At 43.3% G+C, this 12419-nt stretch overlaps 1 protein-coding gene across 1 annotated transcript; it reads right to left on the reverse strand.

Annotated features, from left to right (window-relative positions):
- Positions 1-1372: 1372 nt before the first annotated feature.
- On the reverse strand, positions 1373-2783 carry LOC116333555 (chemokine XC receptor 1-like). Its single transcript, XM_039602679.1, has 2 exons — positions 2743-2783; positions 1373-2532 (listed from the first exon to the last, which is right to left on the reverse strand). The coding sequence occupies exon 2, from the start codon at positions 2520-2522 to the stop codon at positions 1518-1520; it is 1005 nt and encodes a 334-aa protein (XP_039458613.1). The 5' UTR covers positions 2523-2532; positions 2743-2783; the 3' UTR covers positions 1373-1517.
- Between the last annotated feature and the right edge of the window lie 9636 nt (positions 2784-12419).

A 12419-nucleotide genomic window follows, 5' to 3' on the forward strand; every position in this document is an offset into this window, starting at 1 on the left:
TTCTCTCCTCCTCTCCTCCTCTCCTCTTTTCTTTTCCTCTCCTCTTCTCTTCTCCTCTCCTCCTCTCTTCTCTTCCTCTCCTCTTCTCTTCTCTTCTCTTCTCTTCTCCTCTCCTCCTCTCCTCTTTTCTTTTCCTCTCCTCTTCTCTTCTCCTCTCCTCCTCTCTTCTCTTCCTCTCCTCTTCTCTTCCCCTCTCCTCTTGATCTCTGATTGGCTTATCGGCTTATCTCGACCATCATCATCTAATGGAGAAGGTCGGGATTGCATTCAGGTCATGTTTTTATGGCTGATGTTTAACTAAAAATGTTTGAAAATTACATTTCAGGAATTGATTGTTTCGCCAAAAATACTTTTTATTTTAGTTGTTACTTCATAGCCTGAAAGGATGCTTAGAAATAACTAAAATGCTGTTTTCTTAAAATGAATGTATTTATATTGTATTACAGGTAATTTTTACTTCACAGCTTAAAAATGAATTGAAAAATAAGTCAGTAAACAAAACAGTATAGCACAACGTCATAAAAGTGCACTGATATCAGTCTGTCCGGTCAGCTAGCATAAACCATTGTGAATCCCTTTCATCTGCTTTGGTGTAAATGAAAGTAACAACAGGTGCACTCAAGAGGCAATAATCTTTCTATATAAGAGAAATCCTGTGTCTCTATGATCTTTCCGCTCCGTTACATGTACAGGGAAATGGCCCCCTCTGCCTTGGTCATGGATACTTCTTTAAGACACTGTGGCTAGCCTGGTCACGCCCCACAGCTTACATATAAAACAGCTGTTAAGATGTGAAACCGGTGGTGGTTTGATTGGAGGACGGTGCTTCTGTGCGTCTTACACATTAACTGTTACGCAGAGATTTCAGGATGAAGCAATAGGCTGTAATAATGCAGACCTTCTCTGGATGAGTCATGTGCTCTTCCTTCACGGTCAGATTTATCCAGACCACGTGGATTTATGCACACACAACCCACAGCAGTTATTAATAGGATCAGTTTTCCTGATATCAAAAACATGTTGATTTTCCTAAATTGTAATGCCATTTTTGAAGAGAAACATGTATAAAACCTGCACACACTGTATTATTAGTCACTCAGACTATTATCTAGTCATTGATATTTATTGAAAGAAATATGTGTTTAAAAAACGTCCATTGTTAGTATAACACTCTTCTCACATTGGCACATTGCTGGGAGTGCATCATTTCAAAATTTACCCTACTAGCCAAATATGACCCTTACACTTCACAGTAGTGGCACCATAAAGTAGTGCTGGCAGTGCAATTTTTTTGTCAGTTCAGCTCCCCATGGCATTATACAGGATTTCGTTAGAAAAGAGAAGTGAAAACGGCTTCACTGAATTTCAGCAACAGTTTATTTTTTACACAAAGCAGTGTGAATGCAAAGGAATACAGTGAAATGCACATATGTTGTTGCTTTTTTTAACTGGATCAGTGAAAAACTCAAAAATAGATATTATGTAAAAGCATTTACAAATTAAATCAATATGTAAATTTAAGAAAGATTGTTTAATGGATAGTCATGCAGGTCCTCGTTGACAGCAGTACTTTGTTCTGTGAAAACAACTTTCTGGCTAATAGTTGTGTTCTGGCCAGTGTCTCTCTCTCTGTTCTTCCTGCACACATTTTCACAGCGCAAAAGATTCAACAGATGCTTTCGCATCTTCTGTGAGATCATATACAGCAGAGGGTTCATACAGCAATGAGAATAGGCAAGCATTTCACAAATACAAGACATGATAGCCAACTGTTCCTGTGTCTTACAACCTTTGGGTGTATAGAGAGAATTGATTAAAAGCATAATATGGTATGGCCCCCAGCAAATGAAAAATGCTGCAACAATACACAACAGCACAACTACAGCCCTGTGCTTCTTTCTGTTTAAAGCTTGTAAAACCTTCTTGAGGATGGCAGAATAGCAGAAAATAACAATGGCAAATGGGAGGAAGAATAGCAGTGACACTTGGAGGTGTTGTCCGAGGATGTCTTCAGATGCCAGACAGTAGGTATAATTCTCCCAGTTTCCCACCTTTGCATTCACGGCTTCACTCACGGATGCAGAGATGCTGATGACCCAGGCAGCTACACAAGCACCAATTGTGTACTTCGTTCTGTCTAGTTTGTTCAGCCGGTTGTGCAGCACCACAGTAATGAAACGATCCACTGTCATTGCAGTCAGCAGAATGACACTGCTGTACAGACCAACAAAGAATGCGGCAGAAATCAATTTGCAGAAAAAGTCTCCAAAGACCCAGTGGTGTAAATGATCAACAGCCCAAAATGGAAGTGTGATGGTGAAGATCAAATCAGAGCAAGCCACGTTCAGGATGAAAATATTTGTGATACTTTTCAGGTTCTCGTAGATGAAAAGGACACATAAGAGGAGACTGTTGCATATGACACTGAGGATGAAGATCAAGATGAACAAATTGCCAGTAAAGGTTGAAAAGTTAACCTCACATAGATAATGTTCTTCTTCAGTTGTGTAGCTGCTTTCCATTGTCAAGTTTCTATAAAACACAAACACAAAACTAGATTTTTAAAATGTAATTAAACACATTAACTGAGCAGTTTTCTTTTTGACAACTTTTTTTTTAGACTTTTTTTTTTTTAGATTTTAGTTTTTGTATGATCTGTCAGTTTTTGTATGATCTGTCAACACAGAGAGTAATAAAGCACCAAATTAGGAGAACAGGCATAGCAAGCACTGATCAACTTACCCCAAGCATCAGCCGTCAATTTCTTGTGATTGAAAGGTTTTGATGTTCTTAAGTAAACTAATAGTTCCTCTTTTTAAGTTAGTCAGAGCACTGCCTTAAAGGAAAGCGCACGTTTTTGGTTTTTTTTACATTGTTTGTCATACTTTTTTCTGACAAGCATCCTGCATTAATCATACCAGACAGCAGAATATAATATAACCTACCTTATCGTGGTGGAGGGGTTTGTGTGTCACAGGGATCCCAGGGGCTATGTTGTCTGGGGGCTTTTGCTCCCTGGTAGGGTCTCCCATGGCAAATTGGTCCTGGGTGAGGGACCAGACAAAGAGCGATTCAGAAGACCCGTATGAAAAGAACATCGAGGGAACAGTTTACCCTGCCCGGGATAGGGTTACGGGGCCCCGCCCTGGAGCCAGGCCCGGGAGGGTGCCCGAGGGCGGCGTCTGGTGGCCGGGCCTTAGTCCATGGGCCCGGCCGGGCACAGCCCGAAGAGGAGACATGGGCCCATCCTCCCGCAGGCCCACCACCCGCAGGAGGCGCCATAGGGGTCGGGTGCAATGTGTGTCGGGCGGCGGCCAGGAGCGGAGGCCCTGGCGGACCGATCCCGGCTGCCAAGACTGGCAATAGGGACATGGAATGCCACCTCTCTGGTGGGGAAGGAGCCTGAGTTAGTGCGTGAGGTTGAGAAGTACCGGCTAGATATAGTCGGGCTCACCTCACGCATGGCTTGGGCTCTGGAACTAGTCTCCTGGAGAGGGGCTGGACTCTGTCTCAGTCTGGAGTTGCCCCTGGTGAGAGGCGGCGGGCTGGGGTGGGTATTCTAATATCCCCCGGCTTGCTGCCGGCACGTTGGGGTTTTTCCCAGTGGATGAGAGGGTTTGTTCCCCGCGCCTCAGGGTCGGGGAACGGGTCCTGACTGTCATCTGCGCTTATGCGCCGAGTAGCAGTTCAGAGTACCCAGCCTTCTTAGAGTCCCTGGGGGTGCTGGAAGGTGCCCCACCTGGAGACTCTGTTGTCCTACTGGGAGACTTCAATGCTCACGTGGGTAACGACAGCGAGACCTGAGGGGCGTGATTGGGAGGAACGGCCTCCCTGATCTGAACCCAGTGGTGTTTTGTTATTGGACTTCTGTGCAAATCACAGTTTGGCCATAACGAACACCTTGTTCGAACATAAGAGTGTCCATAAGTGCACGTGGCACCAGGATGCTCTAGGCCGCAGGTCGATGATCGATTTTGTAATCGTATCACCAGACTTGCGACCATATGTTCTGGACACTCGGGTAAAGAGAGGGGCTGAGCTGTCAACTGATCACCACCTGGTGGTGAGTTGGATCAGGTGGCGGGGAGGACGCTGGACAGACCGGTGCACCTAAACGCGTAGTGAGGGTGTGCTGGGAACGTCTAGCAGAGGCCCCAGTCCGCGAGATCTTCAACGCACACCTCCGGCAGAGCTTCAACAACATTCCGAGGGAGACGGGGACATTGAGTCCAAATGGACCATGTTCAGCGTCTCCATTGCCGGCTGCTGCATTGAGCTGCGGCCGCAAGGTGGTTGGTGCCTGCCGTGGTGGTAATCCCGAACCAAATGGTGGACACCAGAGGTGAAGGGAGCCACCAGGCTGAAGAAGGAGTCCCTATCGGGCTTGGTTAGCCTGTGGGACTCCAGAGGCAGCTGACAGGTATCGACAGGCCAAGCGGAATGCGGCTCGGGCAGTGGCTGAAGCAAAAACTCGGGTGTGGGAGGAGTTCGGAGAGGCCATGGAAAAGACTTTCGGACTGCCTCAAGAGATTCTGGCAAACCGTCAGGCGCCTCAGGAGGGGAAAGCGGTGCTCTACCTGCACTGTGTATAGTGCTGGCGGTGCACTGCTGACGCCGACTGAGAAAATTGTCAGGCGGTGGAAGGAATACTTCGAGGACCTCCTTAATCCCACTGACACGTCTTCCGAGGAGGAAGCAGAGTCTGGGGATGAGGGGAATGACCCGCCAATTTCTGGGGTCGAGGTCACTGAGGCAGTTAAACAACTCCTCGGTGGCAGAGCCCCTGGTGTTGATGAGGTCCGCCCCGAGTTCCTGAAGGCTCTGGACGTTGTAGGGCTGTCCTGGTTGACACGCCTCTACAATGTTGCGTGGAGATCAGGGGCAGTACCCCTGGACTGGCAGACCGGGGTGGTGGTCCCCATCTTTAAGAGGGGAGACCGGAGGGTGTGTTCCAACTACAGGGGGATCACACTCCTCAGCCTCCCTGGGAAAGTCTATGCCAGGGTGCTGGAAAGGAGAGTTCGTCCGTTAGTCGAACCTCGGATACAGGAGGAACAATGCGGTTTTCGTCCTGGTCATGAACACTGGACCAGCTCTTTATCCTCTCGAGGATACTTGAGGGTGCATGGGAGTTTGCCCAACCAGTCTACATGTGTTTTGTGGACTTGGAGAAGGCATTCGACCGTGTCCCTCGGGGTGTCCTGTGGGAGGTGTTGCGGGAGTATGGGGTGTCTGGCCCACTGCTACGGGCCATTCGATCCCTATACAACCGTTGTAAGAGTTTGGTTCGCATTGCCGGCAATAAGTCGGACTTGTTTCCGGTGAGTGATGGGCTCCGCCAGGGCTGCCCTTTATCACCGATTCTGTTCATAATTTTATGGACAGGATTTCTAGGCGCAGCCAAGTGGCGGAGGGCTTCCACGCCGGTGGCCTCAGAATCTCATCTCTGCTTTTTGCGGATGATGTGGTTCTGATGGCTTCATCGGGTGGGGGCCTCCAGCTCGCACTGGAACGGTTCGCAGCCGAGTGTGAAGCAGCAGGAATGAGGATCAGCACCTCCAAATCTGAGGCCATGGTTCTCAGCCGGAAAAGGGTGGAGTGCCCACTCCGGTCGGGATGAGTTCCTGCCCCAAGTGGAGGAGTTCAAGTATCTCGGGTCTTGTTCGCGAGTGATGGGAGAAGGAGCCGGAGATCGACAGACGGATTGGTGCTGCGGCTGCAGTGATGCGGACGCTGCACCGGTCCGTCGTGGTGAAGAGGGAGCTGAGTGTAAAAGCGAAGCTCTCAATTTACCGGTCGATCTCGTCCCGACCCTCACCTATGGCCACGAGCTGTGGGTAGTGACCGAAAGAACGAGATCGCGGATACAAGCGGCAGAAATGAGCTTCCTCCGAAGGGTGGCTGGCCTCTCCCTTAGAGATAGGGTGAGAAGTTCGGCCATCCGGGAGGGGCTCAGAGTAGAGCCGCTGCTCCTCCACATCGAAAGGAGCCAGTTGAGGTGGTTCGGGCATCTGACAAGGATGCCCCTGGGCGCCTCCTGGGTGAGGTGTTCGGGCATGTCCCACGGGAGGAGGCCCCGGGCAGACCCAGGGCGCGCTGGAGAGATTATATCTCTCGGCTGGCCTGGGAACGCCTTGGTGTTCCCCCGGATGAGCTGGAGGAGGTGGCTGGGGAGAGGGAGGTCTGGGCTTCTCTGCTTAGGCTGCTGCCCCCGCGACCCGACTTCGGATAAAGCGGATGAGGATGGATGGATCTGACAAGAGCTGTGTTGAAACTTTAAAGGTTATCATTTTGAAAGCTCCAGTTTTTATTTTGCTTTTTTGTTTAGTTTTTTCAATGTTGTTGTGTTATACTATTTGTAAGGTAAACCATGAGTAGCCAGTATTAAACTGCAGTGCATAAACATTTCATATTTTAAGATGTTTAAATATTTCTCCAGCATATCAGTATATCTTATTTAAGTGTTATGTCTTCAACATTAGTCAAGAAAAATATAATGTAAATTTAAGTAAAAGGAATGAAAGTCAGACAGTGTTGACCTGACTCTCAAAATGGACTATTAGACCTACGAATAACACATAAAGCAAGTCATTGCAAGTTATTGTGAGTCAGCAAAAACAAATGCTTTTGAATCCAAAGGAAGTCTGCAGAGTCAAATTTGAGATAAACAAAAGTTCACCCTTTATTGTAGCTTAATGGCGATTAAGAATAACAAAGTCCAAAGTCACAGGTACAGCATAAAACACTCGAGGGGCAACAAACTACGAAGAAAGTTCAACAAAGTCAGGCTTTCTTTTTGTTAGCTGCCTCAACAAAACCTAAAAGAGAGATGAACAGATACCCGTCAGAGATAACAGGTATGGATGCATATCAGCTTTCTCTTTTAGACTTTCTACTTGTGATTCTGTGCACACTCACAAAAAGGGGCACTTTGTGGATCATGTGACTCTTCTTCTGTACAAAATGATCCCCATGAGCGCTACCTATTCCAAACTGGAGACATCGTCATCATCATTAAAAAAAAATGGCAGTAAAAGGCAACTTGGCTGCAAATAAGACTAAAATAAACAATTCAAGCTAATAATTTCTATTTGTAAGACAATGTAGGCTCTGAAACTATGAATATGTTTAAGCATTAAAGTTTACATCTATAAAGGAAACATCAAAATCACTTTAGTTTGTGGGCAATAAATTAATATTAATATTATATAGCAGCAGATTAGAAACATAAAAACATTTACACATTTTCTGCTTCATTAAATCAGTATCAGTATATTTCAGTGGCAATGACATGCACAGGCTGTGTTGCTGTAACGTTACAGCTGGGCTTCATTCAGTGAGTGTAGTAAGGAACGCTTTATACGGCAGAGAAGCTATATACATACAAAAAAAAAAGAAAATCAGTAATCATGTGGCACCTCCAGCCAATTTTAAATCAATACTTAGAAACTTATAAAATAAACTATCCCCAACTAGGTTATGTATTCAGCATAGGCTACCAGATTTTAGGGCGGTGTTCATGCCCTTTACTCAAAGTTCAATGCTGAGCTGAGTTGTTGCGGTGTTGTTTTTCCTCATTTAAAAAAAGAGTAGCAGATTTTTTTCCATTTCTGGTCTAGCACAGTTTAGCAAAGAAAACCATGTAAATAAGTAAAATCTTACAATATTCTGACATTACCGACCTCTAGAAGTTTAGATGGAGAAAACAGTCAGTGTCACAATGTCGATATGAAGTGAAACTAAATTCTCCCAAGACATTATGCCTACCAGGACTGTTTCATGTGTGCTATCTGGGTTATTTTCTTTATTTAAAAAGAACCAACCTTGATGGCACAAAATAATAGTAATGGCCTGTTTTTCATAAAATGTAACCATTATGAACACAAACAACAAACATTGTAGATTCACTGTATGTTGAATTAGTTGCTATGTGGCGTGAGGTAAGCAATACATTTTGAGGAAGCCAGCACATTTCTGGGTGATAAATTTAAATACCACAGTAATGCTGCTTCTACTGAAACACCATCAGACATGGATTTCCATGTATTACAACGTCATCGGGTATATGTGTGAGACCATTACACTCTAAATTTATTCTGTGTGCTTTTAAAATGTTGCGCTGTGTTCTAGGAAAGTCAGGTTTTTTTTGTCTGTTCTAAATAAAGACTTTTTTTTTTTTTCAATTGCTATGCAGTTTAGTAAGAATTGTCTCATGGCAAGGTTTTGAGGGTTGAAAAGTGGAGAATGTAAAGAGTACAATTTTTTAGTTGACTACCCTCACAACCACTATAGATCCAGCGGGGGAACGAGAGGGAACGAGATAAGACTTAGCTGATTATAGGGTGATAGTCAAGAAAGGCCAAAAATCAACTGTAGGCTTTCTTGTTGCCTGTCCCGTTCGGCACTGTAGCAATCAGAATTATTGTCTGAAGACCAACAAAAAATGGATTTATTTTTCCAAGTGGATTGTTATGGCTTTGTCATACTGGTCCACTTGATTGCTCTTTATTATTGTTATTTATTTATTTAAACTTTAGAGTTATTACAAATGGAACAGACATGACTGGGGGATAGGAAAGGGAAAGACAAAGATAAGAGAAGTTCAAGAAAACAAGAGGGAAAGAAAAACAGAGGTAAGAGGGACAGTGAGAAAAGACACTAAAAATCCGCTGGATCACCTGCTGGAAGGCGGGGGACAAGCAAAAACAGAACAACAGAGTAGGGAGACCACAGCAACAACCTCGATAAGTATAAGTAACACTAAATAATAAATATTGAATGTTACTGAGCAGCACGTAAGTCTGTGAGTTGGTGAGAGTGTCCAGGTGATACATGTTGAGGGAAGATGAGAACATAGCAGGTTAATTGCATGCATGCTTACAATACACATATTAATCTAGTAGCAGGCCTGAGCGAAGGCCCCAGTGTCTTCTGCTTCTTTTTGAGACCTGCTGCAATTTAGTCTACTTAGTGATTGATGACGAGGGTCAATTATTAGCCCTTAGAGACCCTGAAGCTTGAAGTTTATTACCTTAAAAGGCAAGTGTTATAGAAAAGAGAAGTTACATAGTTATTAGAGATGTACATGATGTACCCTTGTCTGTAAACAATGTATTTTTGACCTGTGTTGACGTGTATGTGTGGGCGTTAATTTTCTATGCTATAAAACCAGCATTCAATGTATTTTTGTCAGAGGAAGACATATGCTGATGGTTCCTCTCCTGTGTTAATAAACTCATCGTTTGATTGCACTTGTCTGGTGCCTCCGTCGTTTGTTGTCTGGTCTGCAGTTGATTGATCTCGCTTCAACCTGTGTGCACACAGGTGTATACACAGACACAAACATGCATTCCCACCCTCATGCACACATATACAAATAGTCAGCATTCACCCAGTGTGGAGACAAACAGAAATGAACACTGTATACACACTCACGCTCCCCAAACATACTCTATACCCCCAGGTCCGGGTACCATCACCCCCAGAGGGGCAATCCACCCCCAGACCCAGGAGATGTTGCCCTTGGCCCTGTGGTGGAGACAAGCAGACCACCCCTGGTCCTGCAGCAGCAGGGAGGCCCAGCAACCCAGACCCCAACCAGACTGCTGACTCCTCCTCCTGCTAGTTGCTCAACAGTCCTGGGTCTTCTGTGTTGTATTTTTCATTTCATTCAATGTTCCCAGTTGGTGAAAAGTTTGGACTGCAAGCATGCAGGCCAGTTCAGTAGGAAGGACTCATTGTGTGCTGTAATAGATGCAATATGCATTTTAACATAGTCAAAAGACATCATCTGGTTGTGAGCATGTTACTCTAAAACTAAAATATGATAACCTGCATTTTACGATGGCGAAATGAACTGTGTTCATAGACCGTTGCAAAATATTGAAAAAATTGTCTCACACATCAAAATCATTTTCAGGTGTTCAAATCAATTCCACATTTCCACAAGTTCAAATCACTTCCACAGATGTGGAAAATCAAACATTCAATATATTTTATATCTTCTTTAGGTTTCTGAAAAAATATGGACTTATGGGATTTGTATGTCATCACATTCTGATTTTATTTATATATTCAACCTGTAATATGCATTACAGGTTGAATATATAGGCATTTTGTTTGTTATAATATGTGGCATATTATTAGTGAAATAAGCGGTAATGAATCAGCATACTCAAATAAATGCATAACTCATACTAGTCCCACGAGTGGGTTGCTTTGTCCTTTTCTCAGTTGCACAATCTTGCGCCATCCAACGGGAAAGGTTGGAGCTGCGTGGATGACCTGGTGCATTCACTTGTTCCCCGTAATCGTGAAACTTCAATGCACACAAGATAAGTCAGTGTTACCAGAAACACAGTTTGGCATCTCTCCATTTGCAGGTGTAGGTTTTTGCAACATTCTTTGGATAGAAGAGTGAGATAGACAAGGATACTCAGGTTGTTATTAACGTGAATGTAGGTGCAGGTGCAAATAGAGCAAACTCTGATAATGTCTTCTAACGTTTAGAAATTTGAGTGTATGGTTGAGTTAAGATACATCCTGGCAGTGTGTGTGATTTCTTTTGCTCTTTATCTCTGCAAGACGATTATGATATGGGACACTTTAGTCTTAATTTGCTGCTGTTGGTTACTTTATAATACTCATGCATGCATGGATTTTTATGTATTTGTCAAACATTGTAATTGCAGAATTGTGCACTGTGCACATCACAGGTGAACACAGTCACAGGAATGATATAGTTAGTAGTCTAAGCCTAAGTTTTCTGTCAGTTCTCTGTCTGGTTGAGATGCACAGATTTTTTTTCAAAAACATTTAGATTTATTCAAATAAAATTCAGACAAATAAAAACAAATAATTAAATTATATCAACGAAATTACGTTTAAGATGCTGATCAATACGACAGCACCTGAATGCAACGTTTCGTGCAGCGTTGAAGTTGTTGCAGACTGAACTGATGCACAGAAGGCTTGCTGATGATGAACACCGATGGAGTTGGACATCAACATCACATGAGGATACATAAATATCTAACTTTGCTTCGTCTGCTTTTTCCTTTCTTTCTTTCTTTCTTTCTTTCTTTCTTTCTTTCTTTTCTCTTCAAAACACTGGACTGCATTTGTCTTTTTAAATCGAAAACTGCCACCAGTGAAAAAGTGAAGAATCTGTTGGGATAATTAATGAGCTTCTCTGCGCTCAGAAACTGGAGCCACAGGAACGATGGCGACGACAAAGACGGTTTATCTCGTCAGATGTCTGGTCTTTGTTCTCCAGCTTGAAATCAGCTTCGTGAGGCTAAAATCCGCCTACGGTGAGTCATAAAAATGTTATTGACACCAGCTACAAACATCACAGGCCCACATCGTAAAATAATTTATTAATTATATTATTAATTTTAGTTAGACAATTTTTAAATCACGTTTTTTTTTCACTTTTTAATATTTTTTTGTTGTCATTAGGCTAATAATGGGTTGGCTGTCACAACGTGTAACCTTTATCTATTAATACTGTGCAATGATTTCGCCTTCAGACTCCTTGTTTAAAATATTTAAAATGTTCTGAATATGCTTATTACAGTGTCCATGTATTCCTTACCATATAGCACTGACACCCCGATGGCCTTTCAGTTATTTTAGTACCAAATCACAAATTTAACCTCCTGCTTTGAAAGCAGTGATTTATTTATTATTTTAAGACAGCAAGCTAATGAAATGTTTAATCACGCTGTTTTGTTGCTGCTGCTTTGTGTAATAGAGTTCATGTCTGTAAGAAAATCTAACACATCTTGCATGGAAGCACCTATTGGCATTTGCTGTGCGTGTTTTTGAGCCCCGACAGTCACCGTGTGACAGAGACACATCACCCACTGATGTCTGGCCTCACACGCCAGGTCCCGGAGCTCCTGGTGTGAAGAATGTGAAGCATGCATTCACTGTCCGCTGTGAAAGGAAAAGTTAGGACACTGTTGTCACTGGAAGGGAAGAGTGACCACATGTTTGCCACATGGCACCCACTGACGAACTGTTTACATCCAGCCGGACATGTGTAAAAGAGCGAGTCTGCTTTCTGACGTTTTAGACATCGTGTTGTCCATATCTAATTTCTTTAATATCTAATAATCAAAGATTATTTTCATGCTGTTAAACTAATCTTTTAATCAGTTTAAGCCTTTTAGTTTGGGGTGTTTCAGTAAAGCTGATGCACAGCAGCCTCACAGCATACAGACTGTTTTTGGCAAGGTGTTGTTTTACAGGATGTGATTTGTGCTACTGTCGTTTTTAAAATTTGTTAAAAGGTTCAATCAGATCAGACTTTACAGACTTTAATTAGAAAAGCAAAATAAATTTTAATTAGAAAACAACATTTTTCATTTTAAATTTTGTGTTTGTTTGTTTACTGATTTGGGAAAAATCAGTAC

This window comes from Oreochromis aureus, linkage group 18 (assembly GCF_013358895.1).
Source record: "Oreochromis aureus strain Israel breed Guangdong linkage group 18, ZZ_aureus, whole genome shotgun sequence".
Classification (NCBI taxonomy): Eukaryota; Metazoa; Chordata; class Actinopteri; order Cichliformes; family Cichlidae; genus Oreochromis; species Oreochromis aureus.